At 38.2% G+C, this 19,192-nt stretch overlaps 1 protein-coding gene across 2 annotated transcripts in view; it reads left to right on the forward strand.

Annotated features, from left to right (window-relative positions):
* Window positions 1–19,192, forward strand: part of LOC149162684 (V-type proton ATPase subunit F) — a 96,450-nt gene that overhangs the window by 45,562 nt on the left and 31,696 nt on the right. For both annotated transcript variants that reach the window (XM_089437340.1, XM_089437341.1), the window contains exon 3: window positions 2,985–3,066. In XM_089437340.1, the coding sequence (XP_089293466.1) occupies window positions 2,985–3,066 (82 nt within the window). The remainder of the gene's footprint in view (window positions 1–2,984; window positions 3,067–19,192) is intronic.

Below are 19,192 nucleotides of genomic sequence, written 5' to 3' on the forward strand. Positions count from 1 at the left end.
AGGAAAGCCTCTCATTCTAGTGCTGTATGTGGACGACCTCTTCCTGACAGGTGATGACCCTCTCATTCATCAATGTAAGAGGGAGCTTGCTGCTGAGTTCGAGATGAAAGACCTAGGACTGATGCACTATTTCCTAGGCCTGGAGGTCTGGCAGAGACCTGGAGAGATTTTCCTTTCTCAAGGAAAGTATATTGTGAAGCTTCTGGAAAGATTTGGGATGGTGGACTGTAAGTCCGTGTCGACACCAATGGAACTCAACTTTAAGAAGTTGAGTGGCAGCGCTGCAGGGCCTATCTTGGCCAATCCTACTGAGTATCGTCAACTCATAGGAGCTTTGATGTTCTTAGTGAACACCCGTCCGGACATATGTTTTGCAGTGAATACTTTGAGTCAACAGATGGTTGAGCCTCATCATTTTCACTGGGTTGGTGCCAAGAATCTTTTGAGATATCTTCGGGGCACGATAAACCATGGGCTGAGATACACTGCCGGGAGTGTGATACTCCGGGGATATACTGATGCCGATTGGGCTGGCAGTGTGGTGGATTGTAAGAGCACATCTGGATGCTGTTTCAATCTTGGTTCTGCTTCGATCTCATGGATGAGCAGGAAGCAGAAGTCGGTGGCTTTGAGCACCGCGGAGGCCGAATACATTGCTGCTAGTATGGCCCGTTGTGAAGCAGTTTGGTTGAGGAAGCTCTTTAGTGAGCTGTTCCAACATGTGCTAGATACCACTGTAATACTCTGTGATAATCAGAGTGGGATTCGTATGACTGAGAATCCTGTGTTCCACGACCGATCCAAGCATATTGATATCAGGTACCACTTTATCCGGGATATGGTACAGCGAGGCGCCGTAAGGCTCGATCATATAGGAACTGATGAGCAGGTCGCAGATATTCTCACTAAGCCCCTGGGGAAGGTCAAGTTCCTAACCTTCCGTGAGAGTCTTGGTGTCGTGGAAAGACCCTATGATGTGGGTCCTGTTGGACGATGAGCTCTGGGAGCTCTGGGGGGCTTTGGGGATAGCTTCTCGGAGCTATAAGCACTCATAATGCTTCTGCCCCACCCTTGTGATTATTGAGCTGGTTCGCCACTCATTTAATCTGTGCCCCGTATGCACCCTACCCATTGAGTTCAGGGCTCATGGGAAGTACCTCTCATTTGGCCAATGAGGTGTGGAAAAGCTAGAGACTATTAGCAAAGACTGATGGACGCATCAGAGATTGCCGTACTCTCTATCTAGGATGGCATGGTCCAACCACTTGATCTGGGATCAAGATTTGTGAGGTCTGGGACCTCTGGACTGATTATGTCAGTCGGGGAATGATGTCTTTGTGACTGACCCACTTCTGTTCTGAAATAAAGAAGCCAGCAAAGCAAGTTTCGGCGGGATGACTCACGATGTTAATTGCACTAATAGATGGAGTTCTCCCTAGTTGAGAGGGAGTGTTAAATTTGGACAACTAGGTCCAAACTCCATGTTCTGATGCTCAGATTAAGAGGCTAATATTTTTGTTGGATTCCTCTTTCTGAGAGGTGTAAAATCCATATAAAAATAGTCTTAATCCGATGAGCAGAACTTATATTTTGAATTTATTATTCTTAATAAATTATATGTGCAAGGTCAGCCAGTTTTGTAATGTAGGCTCACATGCCCAACAGATGTGTCACACACCCTCATTGATGGATATATATACAGGAAAAGTTGGAGAGAATTTGAACATAACTCACATCTTCCTCTCTCATCCTAAAAAGTACGAGCTACCTGGAGGACGAATTTCAGCCACACGTGGGAAGGACGAAGAGGATTTTTTCTGCTGCTAGGGTTTCTGCTGCTAGGGTTTTGCAGAAGTTTGACCAGCGTTGACTTTGGTCAACGCTTGGTCCAAACAAGCTGAAAACTTGTGGGAGGTTCGATTTTTGAAGGCCGTACTACCTGGCACAAAAATCGAGGTCAAAGGGTTGACCGCTTTGCTGCTGCGTTGACTTTTAGCTTGCTGCCCCTGCGTTGACTTTTCAGGACAGCGTTGACTTTTGTAGAACTGACTTGGGTTGACTCATCTACTGGTTGGAGGGTTGTTGTGACACATGCTGGGCTGGCTGACCAAAGGAGACTTTGCTGGTTGAAGCATCCTGTTGACCGCCGAAACGAACACATACATTTTTCTTGTTTCTGATTTGTCTTCTGTAAGATCTGCTTATATGTTCTATCTGCATTTTGCTTATCTACTTGTATGATTGCTGTGAGAAAAGTGAAATTGCTCTTAGCATAGAACATCTACAAAACTTTACAGGATTCCCCTACTTTCTCTCTCTGCCCTCATTCCACTTGTACCTCCAATATGGTTTGATGTCTAGACTATAAATTTTCTGCTCAACTTGGGTTTGTATCTGCACTACTTTCCACTAATTCTGCTTTTGATAGAGTAGTGATAGGAACTACTTTCACACTCCCGATGTGCTTTTACACTAGCTGTACTTTGAGTCCCATTTACCTAATTATTTTGGTCATTTCTTGGACATTTATTATCTTATTATCTTACCTGACCATGGCCTTGATTCCTATCCATGCCTAGTTGGCTTAGATTTCCATTGCTTTAAAGTTTAAATACCCCTTGCATTTCTTACAATTCAGATTCCACAGCATATACTCAATAAAATTATCTTCTTATTGCATATACTCTTATCTTCTTCAGATTCAATAAAATTATCTTATCTTATTGCATATTCTCGTACTTCTGTATTTTTTGTACCTAAAATGTTGGTGTATTTTCCATCTTTTTGGTTCTAGTTTTTCCCATATATTTTCTTGGTAACAATGGTTTCTAGAGCATAATTTTGATAACTTCTTCGGTGACTGTGCCTGGTGCAGATAATCTAGCGTGTCTGTTTGACTTGATTGGAGTAATTTACTGAAAAGTTAAATCCTTCTACTGAAATGCTTAGAGCCAGCTAACCCACTGAATCATCTTGAATTGCAGGATACTGTGACAGGCTTTTTGCTTGCTGGAGTGGGAAATGTAGATCTGCGTAGGAAGACTAATTACCTCATTGTAGATTCAAGTATGGTTATTATCCCTGTTCAAGAATCGACTTTTATAGATATACTTTTCCTTTTTCTTATTTGCAGTATGTAATACACTTATTGTCATTCTTAGTGAACATTAGGAGCCTGATGATTTCTTAATGCAAGTTTTAAGTTGTGGGGCAGATGGGGTATCCTTCACGGCTTGCTAAACAATTTTTTTCTACTTACAGTAGCTGTTAGCAACATTGACAATCACTCCCCTTTTCCTACATTACTATCAGTGCTTTCCTATCTTGAATCCAATTATCTCTAGAATAGTATTGTCAATGTTTATGTATGTAGTTTGAACTTTAAAGTCAGATATTCAATCTCATGTTCACCACTGTGTACAGTGCAATCTGATGGTTCTTTGCTACGAATATCTTGATATGATCTTTTAAGTGAAAAACAAAATTGTCGCATTGAGAAGGGATCAGACCATCCTAGATTAATTTTCTGTGTAGTATTCTGATCACTGGAATTTTGTAACGACTTGTTAGCATAAGACTCTATTGATGTTACGTCTTTATTCTCTAGAACATCAGTTTGTTGTTTCTGGTTTGAATAGTCCCGATACGTAGCTTGGTTGATTTGTCTACTCTCGTGATTCGGATATCAATATGGGACTTTACTTTCCCTTATTAAGTGTGTGGAAATTTTTTGATTTACTTCAGGGGATGATGCTGTTGAGTTCGTTACCAAACCTTCACTTGGGGTGTTTATCATTTGAATTGCAACATCCAAGCGCATCTTTTCTTCAACTTGCTTGTCTTCTTCCTGAGTTGTGACATTCACTGGATCGGTATTTGTTGTTTTGTCATCAACTTGAATTCTTACATTTGATGCTTCCTTCTCGATAAGTTGTTGTACCTTGTTTTCTAATGACTTCTTATCCTTCTTAAGTTTCTTAGTTTGCGCCAGTAATTTTTCACTATGGTTTTTGAGTCGAGAAACTTCTTTATTTTTGTCAACAGTGATTTTGTCAATTTCATTTTGCATATTTTGTAATACTTTTTTACCTTCTTGAGAAATTACTTTTGAAATATCTGATATATCTTCTGGCGTTACTGAATTTGGTTTCAGCGTAACATCTTGGAATGTTATTTTCTTCTTCTTGTAAGAAAATGTTAGAAACTTTTTATTCGTATTTAAGATGACAGATCCTACCGTTTCCATCCAGGGTGATCCCAAAATAATGTCACCTTGATTGTTCCATAGGGCCTGAACTAAGAATTGCGATACAAATGTATAATCTTCAATGTTTAACTGTAAATTGGCTATGTCATATATTTTATTGTGAAAAAATTATAATTTTTCAGTTATATTTGACTCTGGGATCACTAGTTGGTTTGTGATTTTAGGTGTTATATAATTTGCATCTTCTGTAGGAGAAATAGAAATAATAACATCTTTTCTTGTGAGATTTCCTTTAATGTTAAATAACGCTTTACCGTCTTTGGGTAAGTTTCTGGGAATCTTATGGCCTTCATTTTTGTATTAGACTCCATTTTTTCTTATCAATATGAACTTGGATTTTTTATTTTTTTAAATAACCCTTCTAATTTTTATAATAAAATACTACTTTTCCTTAATTTAAAGAAACGTTCCCTTGACTTGAACGAGGGATATTTTGTACCTTTTTTCTTTCTTTTTAAATAACCTTTTTTTAATTTATTTATTTTTTAAACCTTATAATTATGTAATTAAATTTGTTATGTAAGTAATGGAAAGTCGAATTGGGTAAGATATATGACTTACAGTTTATGAGAAATCATGACCGTTTATGTAAAAGATACGACTCTTGACGAAGAGTGACACGTAAAAACGATGGAGCGAAGGCTTGGTGAATGTGCAGTTAGACTGTCTGCGTAGGAGGGTTATCGATTATGGATGGTTGGAGCAAGGTGTAGGCGTGGCGTTGGTGCGGATAGTGGAAGCCCACTGCGAGTAGCTACGAGTATAGCTGTGGAGGCAACGTGTCCGTGGAGCGAAAGCCTGTGTGCAATAATGTGGACACAACAGCGTGGAACGGTGGCGTCTTGCTCAAGTGGCTGCAGTCGTTGTGGGAGCTATTTAGGCTCCGACGATAGTTTTGGTCTGCGGCCTGACGGTGGCGATTGTTGCAGAAACTGGTTGTGGTGACTGTCACTGCAACTGGTGGCGGCTGTAGGAATGGAAAAGATGGTTGGAAGAAGGTTGCAGGGGTGAGCTGGCAATGGAGGGCACGTACAAGAATGCAGGCTAGAACTGTGATTGTTGATGTGCAGTGGTGGCTTGCTGCTCTCAATGTCAGAACAATGTTGGCGGTATGTGGCACAATAATTATGCGGCTCACAGTGGCATGAATTGTAGATTGCGGCTTGATGGGTGGCAGAGTGCTCAAAATCTACGCAGGTAGGAGCAGACCACGACTGCAAAGTTTTTTTTTTTTGGTTTCCCGCAGATTGTTGCCGAAATCGATGGTGTCTACTTGTTGAGTGGCGTTCACTCTAAGTGATGGTCAACGGTGTGGTCCGACTACGACTTGAGATTGTGTGTGTATATATATATATATATATATATATATATATATATATATATATATATTTTATATATATTTGTATTCCTCCTCTCTCTTTGTTTCAATTTTTTCTTTTTTCATCACTTCTATTTATTTATTTATTTTTATATGAATTCTATTTTTGTTTTTTTCCCTTTTTTATAACTATTCCACTTTCTTGCTTTTTCTCTTATATAATTTTTTTTCTTTTTTTTTTTTTTTGGTATTTGTACTCTTTTTTTTCAAATGGCCAAAGGCCTTCTAACGAATCAGTGATGGAGAAACTCCCAGATTGCAACGAAATGCTTGAATTGCAACAACAATAAATTTGACGAAGAGTCGATGGCCAAGGGCCTGGATCGAAGAGTATGGCCCTGTGCAGCGGTGAAGCAGCCAGAGGATCGACTGCTCTGATACCAAATGAAGTGAACAAAGTTCCTTCTATAGACTAATTACTCCAAAAAATTTGGAATATCAAGATATCCATGAGGATACAAATATTATATATTAAATGTGTGAATAAGATTGAGAATGATTTACAATGATAACGAGAGGCTTGCTTATATATTAGGCAAGTGTCTCTTCATGGAGAGTCATGTCTCATTTAGACATGCCTCTTCAACCTAATTACTAATTATTGTTAACTAATCATTATTACAATTATCCTCGTTACTTATATTTATATTATTTATATATTTTATTCGTAACAAAGTCCTTTGGATGTTTAAATGGTGAAGCCAAGCTTAGGTTTTTTGATTAGAGGATGAACTCATAGAACTTCAATAAAACAAAAAAGAAACATAAAGATCTCAAAGATATGTTTTACAAAGAGTCAACGGAAAAAGACAGGGAAATTTTTCACTTGAGGGACCATGGCCAAAAATTACTTGTGCAGGTAAAGAAAACAAAAGATATGAAATAATATAATAAAAACCTAGAACAAGAAAAGGAAGAATTTGAGAAAGAATTCAACAAGAATCTAACATAGAAAGAAGAAGCAAATGTGTTTAAAAAACTTGAATCAAAGATTATTAGAACAAATTAGAAGTTTATAAAATGAGAATGAAGACACTCAAAATAAAGTCAATCTAGAGCATGGAGAACTTTCATGTTTAAAAAATCATAATCAAAATCTACTTAAGCAAAGTAAAAAGCTTAAGAGTGATAAGCAATGGTAGGAAAACAAAATAGAACAACTTAGCTAGATGGAAGCGTCAAAATCTTCAAGTAAAAAGGTCCCACTCGTGGAGAAGGGAACAAATACAAACCCATTACTCTCATAGTTCACAAAGATGTCAACCCAATTCAAGTTAAAACGTACTCAGAGGTTGCTGTACAGACGATTGAAATTCCAAGTAAATCCAACGATCAACCAAGCAACATTAGTACGTTAAGAAAATCATATACCTGAAATAAATCAAGAAATTGCCACAAGTATAAGGGAAACGCAGGTCCCAAGAACTCCTTATTGACATCCAAATCGTAAGAGAAAATATCTCAACCAATTAGTGTATTAATATCACCCAGGACAAAAACAATTGATGTAGGTTTCAAAAAAATATTGGTGCCAACACAATTAAGTCTTTTGAAAACAATTCATCACGGGTATTGAGTAAGTGAGTGCAAGTTTCCACAAAAAATGGAATTGGGATGGTTAGATCATTTTTCAGTTCAATAATTTTTCTCAACACTCAGAAGTTCATATCGTCTTGTATCATCAAAGATGATAGTTCCACGAATTGGGAAGGACACGAGGACATTATGAGACAAAAAAATATCAAGCCCTTTCATCAATATGCTTTGAGGACAAAACATTTCTAAAGGTGAAGGCAATGTTATGAACATAATAATAATAATACTAATAATAATAATAAGTTTCATTAATAATTATGAAAGGACATGTTTGTTATTTGTGACGTGACTATTCATGAAAGGGTATCTAGCCTAGTTGTATATACGGTGTCTTGATTGTATATATCATATCAATTTACTCATACATTTATATATAATATTATTTATCGAATGGATACTTTTATATGTCAAGTCTTTTGGTTGTTTAACTGTTGAAGCCAAGTTTGGCTATTGCACTCGTATCTCTTATAGGTCACAAAAATTGTTGAAGAACAAGAAGAGGTTGTAGTTAATTAGTGTCTACATTGTAACTGAAGCTTACTGATGGGCTTGGAGATATATTTGACACAAGATCTTTTGTGTCATTGTTATGTAAGCGTTTTCTAAATTAAAATATAGTTATAGTATCTTAGGCATAAGACCTTGGATCTAGAACACAATTATTACGATGATTTTCTTTGTAAAAATATATGACTAAAAAGGGAAGTAATTCTTTAGAAAACTAAAAACAATAGAATCTTAGTAGTTTATTATATGCTCCCAATAAAGGACATATAACTATTTGTAATTACTTATTTGTAAGAGAAAAAACCTCGATAAGAGAATGATGTTGATGGTGTGTATGTAATGAAGAGAGTGGTGCATGCGCTTTGTTTGCAATTTTGTGGAAGAAACATGCTAAGAAAAACTCAATTTGCACTTGTTAGTATTACCTTTCATGGTGTATAGAGACAATGTGCTTGATATTGTAATAGCTTTACGTTAATTTTCCTAAATTTAGCACTCGACGATTAGTTTGTAGTAGATTTAACGTAGATCTACTAGATAAATGCACAACTAGGTTTTTAACACAATTATTCAGCGGAAGCAAAATTACAACCAATCTCAATCACATGTGACACACATAAATTTTTCCCAATCAAATCAGTGCTTCATTAAATCTTAATCAGAACCTACTTGGGTTCCCGTCTTGAGATAACAGCCCAACTGAGAAATTTACAATTACAACATACCTTGGCTTTGATCCAGTTGATCAGGCCTTAGATCTGCCCTTGATCTCCTTGGTTGATCTGGATCTCCTTGATGCACTTCTGCACTTTCTTCGGACTTGGCACACTAGAGTATCACACTCTATGTGCATCTTTCTCCTCTCTTGAACCTTACTTTTATAACTTTACATTAAGGTAAATCCCTAACACTAATTTCCAAAGTGATTGGCGACCAAGAATGTTGTCTCACTTGAGAACAATAGTTGATATTACAACATAATCACTAAAGTAAATACTTCACTTTTCCTAAGTTTCTTTAGTATAATGACCAACATAATTAATTATGTGCTTTGCCTAAGTTAGACTTAGGCTAAGTTACAATAGCAACTTACTCAAGTGTCCTAAGGAGTCTTTGAGCAACTTTTGCATGCCTAGACACTTAGGCTTGTGTAGAATTATCTTCCTGAGCTACAATCATTAACATTTTTCTTCCAAAGAAAAATCAGAACTTTATATTGTGGAAAAAAAATACATTTTAGATGTGCCATCAAGCACAAGTATCAAGACCATATTGTCCACAATGTTCTTGTTACCCACCAAAAATGGGTAACCCTTTTTATTCATTTGACGACCAACCGACTAATAGCCCTATGATGGTCCACAGATAGCTTTGGATCAAAGTTCTCCACTTATACTCCGGTTAGTGATCTCTCCCATATGACATATTTCTTGAAGGAAAGTGGGTCATTTGTTAGAAGGTACACTAACCATTCATGTAATCATGTGCTTTCATTTAATTTTTTGGGCATATTAATATGGATCACAAGCCAAGCTGGAAGATTGACCGATCTTGATTGTACCTTTGTTCTCATGCTTCACTTAGGAGGTTACCTTTGCCCCTAGTCCAATGTGGCCTCCCTTGAGGTTCTTCCTTTAGGAGGGGCACTAATAGGAGGCATTGATTGAGGTAACATGCCCAAGGTACTCCATACTTACAACATTCCATGCCTTTCTTATTATCCACATCTGTTCTTTTGGTTGATTGTTATCTGTCATTGAGACTGGCATCTTACATCCTCATATATGAGTTAGGGCCTTGAAATGTGCCCTAAGAGGTTGATGTAGCTGAAAGAATGATAAAAGCATATAAAGCCACATCTAAAGAAAAGAAAAATGCAAAAGATGGCTGGGACTTAGTAAGCACATGGGAAAAATTCCTAGTGCGAGCTCAACCTCCCTCATTAGCTATCACTCAATTCCTTAGCTTTCCATGCTACATCATAAAGGAACTCTTGAATGCCCTAGTTTCGGTGAACGAGAAACTGCTATGCCTTTAAGGGGTATTGGAAAAGCATAAAGCAAGCTTAGTCTCTAAAGCTATGTTGCAGGAAATGTCCAAGAACTCGATGTTTTGGGCTGTGCTGATACCTGAAATGCCTAAATGCAGTCAAAACTCGGCCAAAATGCCGAGTGCTGTAATCTTCTATGAGAGTTAATATAGACTTGGTTTTCCTTCTACATTGTCAGCTATGGGTCTTATTCCTTTTTTTCTTGTAGGATAATGTGTTATTCACTTTTATTTTTATTTTTACTATATATATATATATATGAATAACATTTTAGCCGATGTTTTGGTCGACGTTTCCATTTTTGGGAGGTGATGTTTTTAAACATAACAGTTTCAGAAACTTCGAAAAGTTTCTGTGTTTCGTGCAACATAGCTCCTAAGCTATGCAATAAGATAATTCGCTAAAGTAAAAAGCACACCAGAGGGGTGGAAAAAGTAGGCCGAGGAAAGGGGTAACTTATGCCTCCATGATTGTTCCCCCTTCTCATTATAGTACTCGATGATGTTTGATCCCCTTTAGCTGGCACCATAGCTATGACCATATGACCATCTTCCTTGAAGTCTTGCCCACTCCATTACCATCATTATCACATGCACATATGGATTGATGGGTCTGCATGTGACATGTCCTTCCCCTTGGGGGGCTGGAAGTACCTGATAGGGCTAGATGTATAACCATCCCCAACACAAGTATGGTAACTTGCCTACAAATCCTAAGCTAAAAAGACATTGGAAGGCAAGGTTTGTGTGAACTATTTTTGTGTCCCTAACATTGAATATAACTCATGATGATACTTTAATGGTTTTTGTCCATGATGATGTTGATCAGACTTGATCTTGAGGGTATGTTTCAGCCTTCAGGTGGTTCATCACTCTTGTAACATAGATCCTTTGAAGGGAGACTTGTGTTGAAAACGGTTGTTATTAATGTCAAAGGTTGTCCAAATGAAAGAGAAAGAGGCAATGAAACTACATATTCCAAGACCTTTCCAATGATGTATGGCACACCTTCTAACTTCTCATGGTTGAGGAGAAATGATTTTTTGAATCTTCATTATACAATATACCAAGTCGGCCTAGCCAGTGGGCAATTCGACCCTGCTTTTGGGGGTTAAATACACTATATATAGGCGTTATGTGGAGGAACCTAGGGTTCACTCGCTCAAGCCAATTCGGGTCTATCTAAGCAAGTGAAGAAGTAGTTTTAATGTTCATACCTCCTGAACCAAGAGAAGTGAAGCCAACTTGAAGAGGTTTTTTGTGGGAAGGGTTTTTGGGACATTTTTGCACTCTTTGGGAAGGTTTTTGGTCCTGGTTAGAAGGTGAGTTGCAATGTTGTTCTAGAGGCCGAGTTTTAGCCCTGTTGAAGACAAGTTTTAGCCTTGTTGAAAATCGAAATTCAGTCTTGTTGAGGCCGAGTTTCAAATCTATTCTAGGGGCTGAATTTTGGTGTTTGAAGGCCAAGTTCAGGTCTAGTTTGAAGGCCAAGTTCAGGTCTGGTTTGAGGGCCAAGTATTGGTGCATTGAAAGCCAAGTTTAGGTCTAGTTTGAAGGCTAGTTTTGGTGTTTTGAAGGTTGAGTTCAAGTCTTGTTTGTGGACGAAGTTTCAGTCCTATTATAGACCAAGTTATGGTATGATTTTTGAGGTGATCGAGCTTTATTGGAGAACTATTGTAGGGATCTTTGGAGGTCGAGTCTAGTTGGCTAAGGCAGTGTTAAGGGAGCTGTTAGCTAAAGTAGTTGTGATGATAGGGCTGATCCCTATTATGGACAGAGGTGTAGTAAGAATAGGGGTATCGTGGACAATTTTTGTGGTAGGCCTATGGGCTGCACAAGGTGAGTGTTTAGTGCAAAGGTTGATAGGCTTTGTAGGAAGCAAACATTTAAGGTTGTAAAGGCTCGTTTGGTTCCAAGTGTGTTGAAAAGCCTTATGTAGCATAAAAAATCTATAGTGCTGAGTACAAGTTACTAGGTTGACATGCCTTCTCTTTGAACATATAATAAGCTTAAGCAGTGACAGTTGAACAATGAACAACAAGAGTTGAGGAAGTTGAAGTGCCAGATGGGCATACCTCTTTTTGATCAAATACAAAGAATTGACATGTAGGAGATCAAGTCTAAAGAGCCAAGTCAAGAAGTCTTGTTGAAGAGCAAAAAGTTAAGGTGTATAGGTCAACTGCTTGGGATTAAACTTAAAGGCAGAAACCTGAGGGTTGAATGGTTAGATGACAACTCATTGAAGAATTTGTTGAGGACCAAAAGTTATTAATGATGGATACAAGGAACAACATGAAGATGTAGGATGGTGCCTACAATTCGCTGTGTTGGTGCTAAACTAGGGGAGATTGGTGTCTCTTGTAGGTTGGTTCCAACTTCCTACATTTGCTGAGTTGGTGCTTAGCTAGGGGAATGAAATCTCTTGTAGGTTGGTGCCTATGAAAGTTGTAAGTTAGTGCTTACTTTGTATGAGGAAGTTTGAAATATTTACAAAGAAAAATTGTCTAAGTGTTTCTTATGTAAAGATATGTGTTTCATGATTTATGTTCATCAAATGTTTTAAAATATAAAAATAGTTAAAAATAATGAAATATTGACTCAGGCCCCCTCTTAGTATTTCCAACAACATGACACATATACAACACCTTTCAGAGGACATTTTGGCTATTGTTGAGGAGTAGTCATGAGCCTCTTTGTCACTTGCCTGATGGAGATTGTCCATTTTGGGAGGATGATGTCATCATGGAGAGCATTTTTGTGTGGGCGATTTTGATGCATTTATTATGTTTTACAACTATCTTAAGGTCTGCTTTGTGATATTTAGGCCTAGTTGAATGCTCAAGTAAACTCTTTAGGGCTTTTACTTGTAAATTAATGAAAAGTGACTTGGTTACCCTCATTTAAATAGAGGGGGGTCACTTTCATTTGGAATCATCACACAAGAAAACACTTCTCTCTCTCTTAAAAAGTGCGCATTAGCACTCTTCTCTTCTGTTGGATGCATTGCGATCTTGGTGGAGCGAATTGTTTTGGGAGGGATATTTTTGCATGAGGAGACTTATCTTGGATTGATGAAGTGATTCTTGATTGAATGGTGTAAGTTTATTGTTGATTTTCTTCCATTTTGCATGCAAATTTCTGATATTAGGGTTTCTTGTGCCATATCAAAAAGTGCATCATGAAATCATGTTTCTTTATGCTTAGCCAAATTAGTCTTTCAAGAATCCATCAGGGAAACTTGGTTCATGCATCCTTGGACCTTAAATGTCCACTTAAAGAAAGTCACTAGGATTTCGAAGAGAGGCATTTTTGTCCTCCATCCACCTCATCTAGTTTCCGCTATCATTAACCTTGCCATCATTGACTCCGTTTCCCAATTGAGAGAAGGCATTGGACTAATTTGTGGTGGTCATTTATTTTTTTCTTTTAAATTTATGGTAATGTTAGGGTTAGCATAAATCTGTGTTTAATAGCAATTTATTGTGCATTTGTTATTGCCCTATTGAAATTTCAAAGATATCACATTTAATAAATATAAAAAGACAAAATCTAGCGTTAATTGCATCTTGTCACCCCAAAATTAGGGTTGAAGTATTCACTGGGAAGAAACCAAGCGTGGATCATCTTCGAATTTTTGGTTGTCCCGTCTATATTCATATACCTAAGGACAAGCGAAAGAAGTTGGATCCATCAGGCATGAAGGGAACATTTGTTGGCTACAATAACTCTTTTAAGGCCTATAGCATCTACATAAAGGAAGGACATTGTATAGAAGTTAGTCGAGATGTGATATTTGACGAAAGTATTGCATTCAAGAAATCAAAGAATCCCCTGATGGACTCTGATGATGAAGAACTTTCGATATTTGAAGAAGAAGTTACTAGGGAGGAGGAATAATCAAATCATGAAGATGAAGGTCCCTATGAACCTATGCAGCCTGTGGTAATCCCCAAAACTAGAAAAAGACTTAACTGGTTGAAATCTACACTACTTGATGCAGAAGGTCATGGAGCAGTTCAAGGCACATTCAGGGAAAGCAAGAAGCCCAAACGATATTCTGGGTATGCAACCTATATGACGAAATTGATAGAAGTAGAGCCATCCACCTTTGAAGAAGTTGTCACACACCAAGAATGGAAGGATGCCATGAATGAAGAGTATCAATCAATAATGAAAAATGGAGTTTGGGAGATCATACCTAGGCCTGAAGACAAATCTATGGTAACTTCCAAATGGCTTTACAAGATTAAACATGCAGCAAATGGAAGTATTGATAAATATAAGAAAAGATTTGTGGCTAGGGGCTTCTGTCAACAAGAAGGCATCGATTTTGAAGAAACATTTGCTCCGACAACAAGGTATACAACTATACGTTCATTGGTCTCTTTGGCAAGATCGATAGGATGGAACATCCACCAAATGGATGTCAAGGTTGCATTCTTGAATGACAAAAATGATGAGGAAGTCTATATAGAGAAACCCTTGGGATTTGAAGTTAAAGATAGAGAGGCATATGTTTGTAGATTGAAGAAGGCATTATATGGCCTCAAGTAAGCACCAAGGGCATGGTATGCTAGGATGGATGCATACCTACAAAGATTAGGCTTCACAAAGAGTTCTGTTGATCCGAACCTTTATATTAAGGTTGTGAAGGGAGAGATGGTAATCATTCTTTTGTATGTGGATGATCTTCTCTTGACAAGTGTGGAAGGTCGAATTGAAGAATGTAAGGAACAACTAGCAACAAAATTTGACATGTAGGATCTAGGGCTGATGCACTACTATTGGGGACTAGAAGTCTGGCAAGGACTTGATGAGATCTATCTAGGTCAAGGAAGGTATGTGATCAAGATGTTGAACAGGTTTGACATGATGGATTGCAAACCAATGACAACCCCGATGATCACAAACTTGAAAAGACTAAGGAGTTCCAAATCAAGCCCTGTGGATCCTTCCAGGTATAGTATATTGATTGGCTCATTGATGTACTTGGTGAATATATGACCAGACATACGTTTTGCAGTAAATGTTCTCAGTCAATTCCAAGTGGAGCTGAAGCATGATCATTGGATAACAACAAAACATATACTGAGATATCTGCAAGGAACAATCGAATAATGCTTGAAATATGATAGGAGGAATGATGTCCATTTGATTGGATATACAAATTCCAGCTGGGGAGGCAGTGAGCAGGATGGAAGGAGCACTACATGAGGATGTTTTAGTTTGGGATCCTCCATGATCTCATGGATGAGTAGAAAGCAAGATACGGTTGCTTTGAGTAGTGCTAAAGCTGAGTACATTGCAGCGTGTGAAGTAAGCAAAGAAGTTGTTTGGTTGAGGAAGTTGATGTTCGACTTGTTTGAAGGACCAATGGACCCTACAGTGATACTTTGTGATAACACCAGTTGTATAATTTGAAGACCTAGTATTTCATGGAAAGACAAAACAAATAAACAAGTATCACTACATTCTGAAGCCAGTACAAGATGGTGTATTGCAGCGACGGTATATCTCCACTAGTTGATATTTTGACAAAATCTCTTCCTAACAAGAAGCTTGTGTATTTGAGAGACAAGCTTGGTTTGGTTGATATATCCTCCCTGGTTGAGAGGGAGAGATAGGCACATCCTTCTTGTCTTCACTTGGGAAGAAAGAATGGAGGATTTGGTAAGCATGTGGCATTCAATACTCTTTGAGGATATGGTAGGGCATCCACGATAAGAGTAGTTGTAGAGGATTGATCTTCTTTGAGGAATATCCAAGATAAGAACAGTCCTTGTGGAACATACTCTGAGAGAATCCGAGTGGGATATGTTTCGAAAGAGACAATGATGATGGTGTCTATAAATCATTGGTCTCGTCAACATTGTGCTTTGATGTTGTGGAGAGATAGAGCTGTTAGTTAAGGCCTTGCTATATGACAATGCTAGATGATATGATGCTAAACAGATGGGTTACCAATCCGACTCTTCTCATGAGATCTCTTCAAATTGAGAATGTCCATGTACCATTTATTAATACCTCCCTAGTTAAGAGGGAGTGTTGAAAAATGTGTAACTAGGTACGGTCTTCATAAATATGAAATGTACTTTTGATTCTTGTATATTGTAAAATGAAAGAAAAAATATTATTATTTTTGGAGCATTGGTTTCATGCTGAAGATCTTTTATTTTAGAGGTCAAGCACCCATTGGGTGCTCTAGGTTTAGTCCTAAGTCAAGAAGTCAAAAGAGTCATTGTCATAAGTTGAAGAAAATTATTTTGGTCATTAAAAGTGTCAAAACATCCTTCAAGGCCAAGTTGGTCTGGCAGCTGGGAAGTTGGCCTAATTTGAGGAGCCATGTCCACCTTAAGAAGCCTATACATAGGAGGGAACTCGACTTCCTTGGAGGACATTCATTCACTCACTCATCCAAGTGAAGAAGAAGAGCAAGAAAGGTAACGAAGAAGGAATAGGACGAAGAAAACTTGTTCTGGGCCATTTCTCTCTCACATGTGCGAAGGAAGGCTAGGGTTTTTGCTGTTGGACTAGGGTTTTTCTTTTGCAGGTTCGATCTTGAAGAAGGAAGAGAAAGAAGGTCAACGAAGGTCACATTGAGTCATCCTCAAGCACTAGAAGAAGGAGAAAGCCAAGCGAAGGTTTGAGGAAGCCTTGGGAGGCAAGAACAAGCTCACACACGTGGCAACAACTGCTGCTGGGGGGTCGAAATTCTGAAGCTGGGGGTCGAAGTTGTGCTACTGGAAGAGATTTGACTGGGTTTGACTTGATCTAAGGAAGCACATCATCCGAAAGGGTTGGACTTGGTCTTGGAGGGTATTGGTCTTGGTCTAGAGGTCGTGGAATTTGTCAATTGAAGAATTTATAAGAAGAGAAGAGATTTATGGGTTTTCCTCTCAAGTGGAGAGATTTTGGCCCTGGCTTGCAGCCTACATTTTGTGTTCTTGTGTACTATTGTTCTTCTTGTTTTGGTAGCTTTTTGATTATACACATATATAATAATAAGTGAAGAAGTTAATAAGTAAGAAAAATAAAAAGACATCACAACAATTATCAAGAAAAGAGAAATCACTCTAATCATTGCCCTATAGATTTCTCAACATGAGGGAGCTTGGGGATACCTTTGCATGGTGTTGATTTGAGTTATATTTCCTTTCTTTCAAGTAGATCTAATTGGAATTTCCATTTCATTGTCCTTTCAAGTTAATTTCTAGAATTTTCATTTTTATGCTAATTTCCTTATTTCACATGCTCATATCATTTCAATTTCATGCCTATTCACATGTTTTGATCTCCTGCTAATGTTCGTGCTTCATCTCATTTTATGTTGAGTTTCATTGGGCATCTTATTTTGCTAATGCTCACACAATTTTCATGCTAAATGTGCTAGTTTAGTTTCATCTTGCTCATAGTAACAATCTAATTGGAATTTCCATTTCATTGTCCTTATATGATTAGAATAGTTTCAATTACATTGCAAGCTTTATAATTTCAAGCTTAGTCGTTTCATTCCTACTTGCATCTTGTCTTATTTGGAGCTTTTTATTTGGAGTAATCTTTACATATTGAGCATATTGCAAGTTTACATATTGAGCATATTGCAAGTTGGTCTTCTGTCCCTGCAGCCATAGCAAAGTTGTTCAGGATTTGTTTGAAGGCTTGAGCTTCCTTGACCGTGGGTGTACCCTGCAACATGGTGTCGTCCACCAATGTTCGATGGGTCAAGGCATCCCCATGTATAGTGAGTTTAAGACCTTGGATTTTGCCTTCTACTTTGGCATATTTAATCGCATTGCCTAGCCCTTCCATCATGAGAATAAAGAGGAAGGGTGAGAGTGGATCTCCTTGTTTGAGTCCTCTCGAGGGCTTAAAGGTCTTGGATGGTGAGCCATTTAGCAGGATTGAAAAACTTGAGGTGGTTACAAGGGCCATTACCCATCTTATCCAGTTATGGTCAAAGCCATATGCTATCAGTACTTCCTTGATGTATGCCCAGCTCAGCTTATCATAAGCCTTCTCTAGGTCAAGCTGAATGATCATACCTGCCTGCTTATTGCTCTTAAGTGAGTGAACCACCTCGTGAGCTTGAATGATGTTATTAAGAATTTGCCTGCCTTCCACATATCCAGTTTGCTCCTTAGACACGAGAGTTGGGAGAAGGGGCTTAAGTCTGTTCGCAATTACTTTGGAAATAATTTTGTACACCACATTGCATAATGCTATGGGTCTAAATCTATCTGTTGTGATAACATTCTCTTGCTTTGGAATCAGGGCTATGAAAGAGGTGTTGAGCACCTTCATAACAATTTTTTTTTTCCTTGAGTCCTCCACCACATCGAGGATATCTTGCTTGACTATTTCCCAGCATGCTTTGAAGAAGTCAACGTTGAAACCATCCGGACCTGGAGCTTTCCCATTTTGCATTTCTTTGATGACTTCGCTGATTTCCTCTTCATTCACTGGCCTGTTAAGATTATAATTGTCTTCTCTTGTCACTAGCTTAGGAATGTGCTTTGTGAAGTCCTTGATAAATTGTGATCTGTCTATGAGAGGCTCCTCGGCTATGCCTTGGAAATGTTGAACCAGAACAATTTCTATTTCTTGGTGTGTAGTGAGCTGTTTTCCTTGAGTATCTTTGATTTTTGAAATCCTGTTATGCGACCTATGATCCATGGTAGATTTGTGAAAAAACCTTGTATTCCTTTCTCCTTCTTTTAACCATTGTACCCTCGATTTCTGTTTCCAGAAGATCTCCTCTTGCTTGCATAAGCCTTCCCATTCTTGTTGAACATAGTCAGCTTGTTCCTTACTCTCCTCGGTGAAGCCCTCTGTGATGAGGGTCTGGTTAATTTCCTGTAGTTTCCGTTCAACTGCTTTTTTGGCTTCGAATATATTGCCAAATTCATTCTTATTCCAATCTTTAAGCCTGTGTTTGATGTGTTTCAATCTCTGATGCAGAAGGAACATTTTAGTACCCTGAACTTGCGTATCTTCTGTCCACCATCTTTCAATATTGCTGATGAAGTCAGGATGGGTAAGCCAAATGTTTTCAAACTTGAAAGGTCTATTTCTTCGAGTTCCTATAAAGGACGCTTCAAGTATCATCGCTGACAAGTTATGGCCTGTGAGGATGAGGTCCTCCGAGATAATGAATCTGTCAAGTTTAGAGGCCACTTGAGACGCTCCTCCCCTCTTATTATTCCAGGTGAAGATACCATTACTTGTCTCTGTATCTACTAGCCTCATGTTGTTTATGAAATTTTGAAATGCTATGGAATCTCTGCCTAGTGATCTGGTCCCACCTTTTTTTTTTCCGATAGAGACCTGATCATATTAAAGTCCCCTCCCAGAATCCAGGGGATACCCGGATGTCTTTCTCTTAACTCCTCCAATGAGGT

The sequence above is a fragment of the Pinus tabuliformis genome, chromosome 5_2 (assembly GCF_031772625.1).
Source record: "Pinus tabuliformis cultivar Carrire ecotype Pingquan chromosome 5_2, CPIR1, whole genome shotgun sequence".
Taxonomy (NCBI): domain Eukaryota; kingdom Viridiplantae; phylum Streptophyta; class Pinopsida; order Pinales; family Pinaceae; genus Pinus; species Pinus tabuliformis.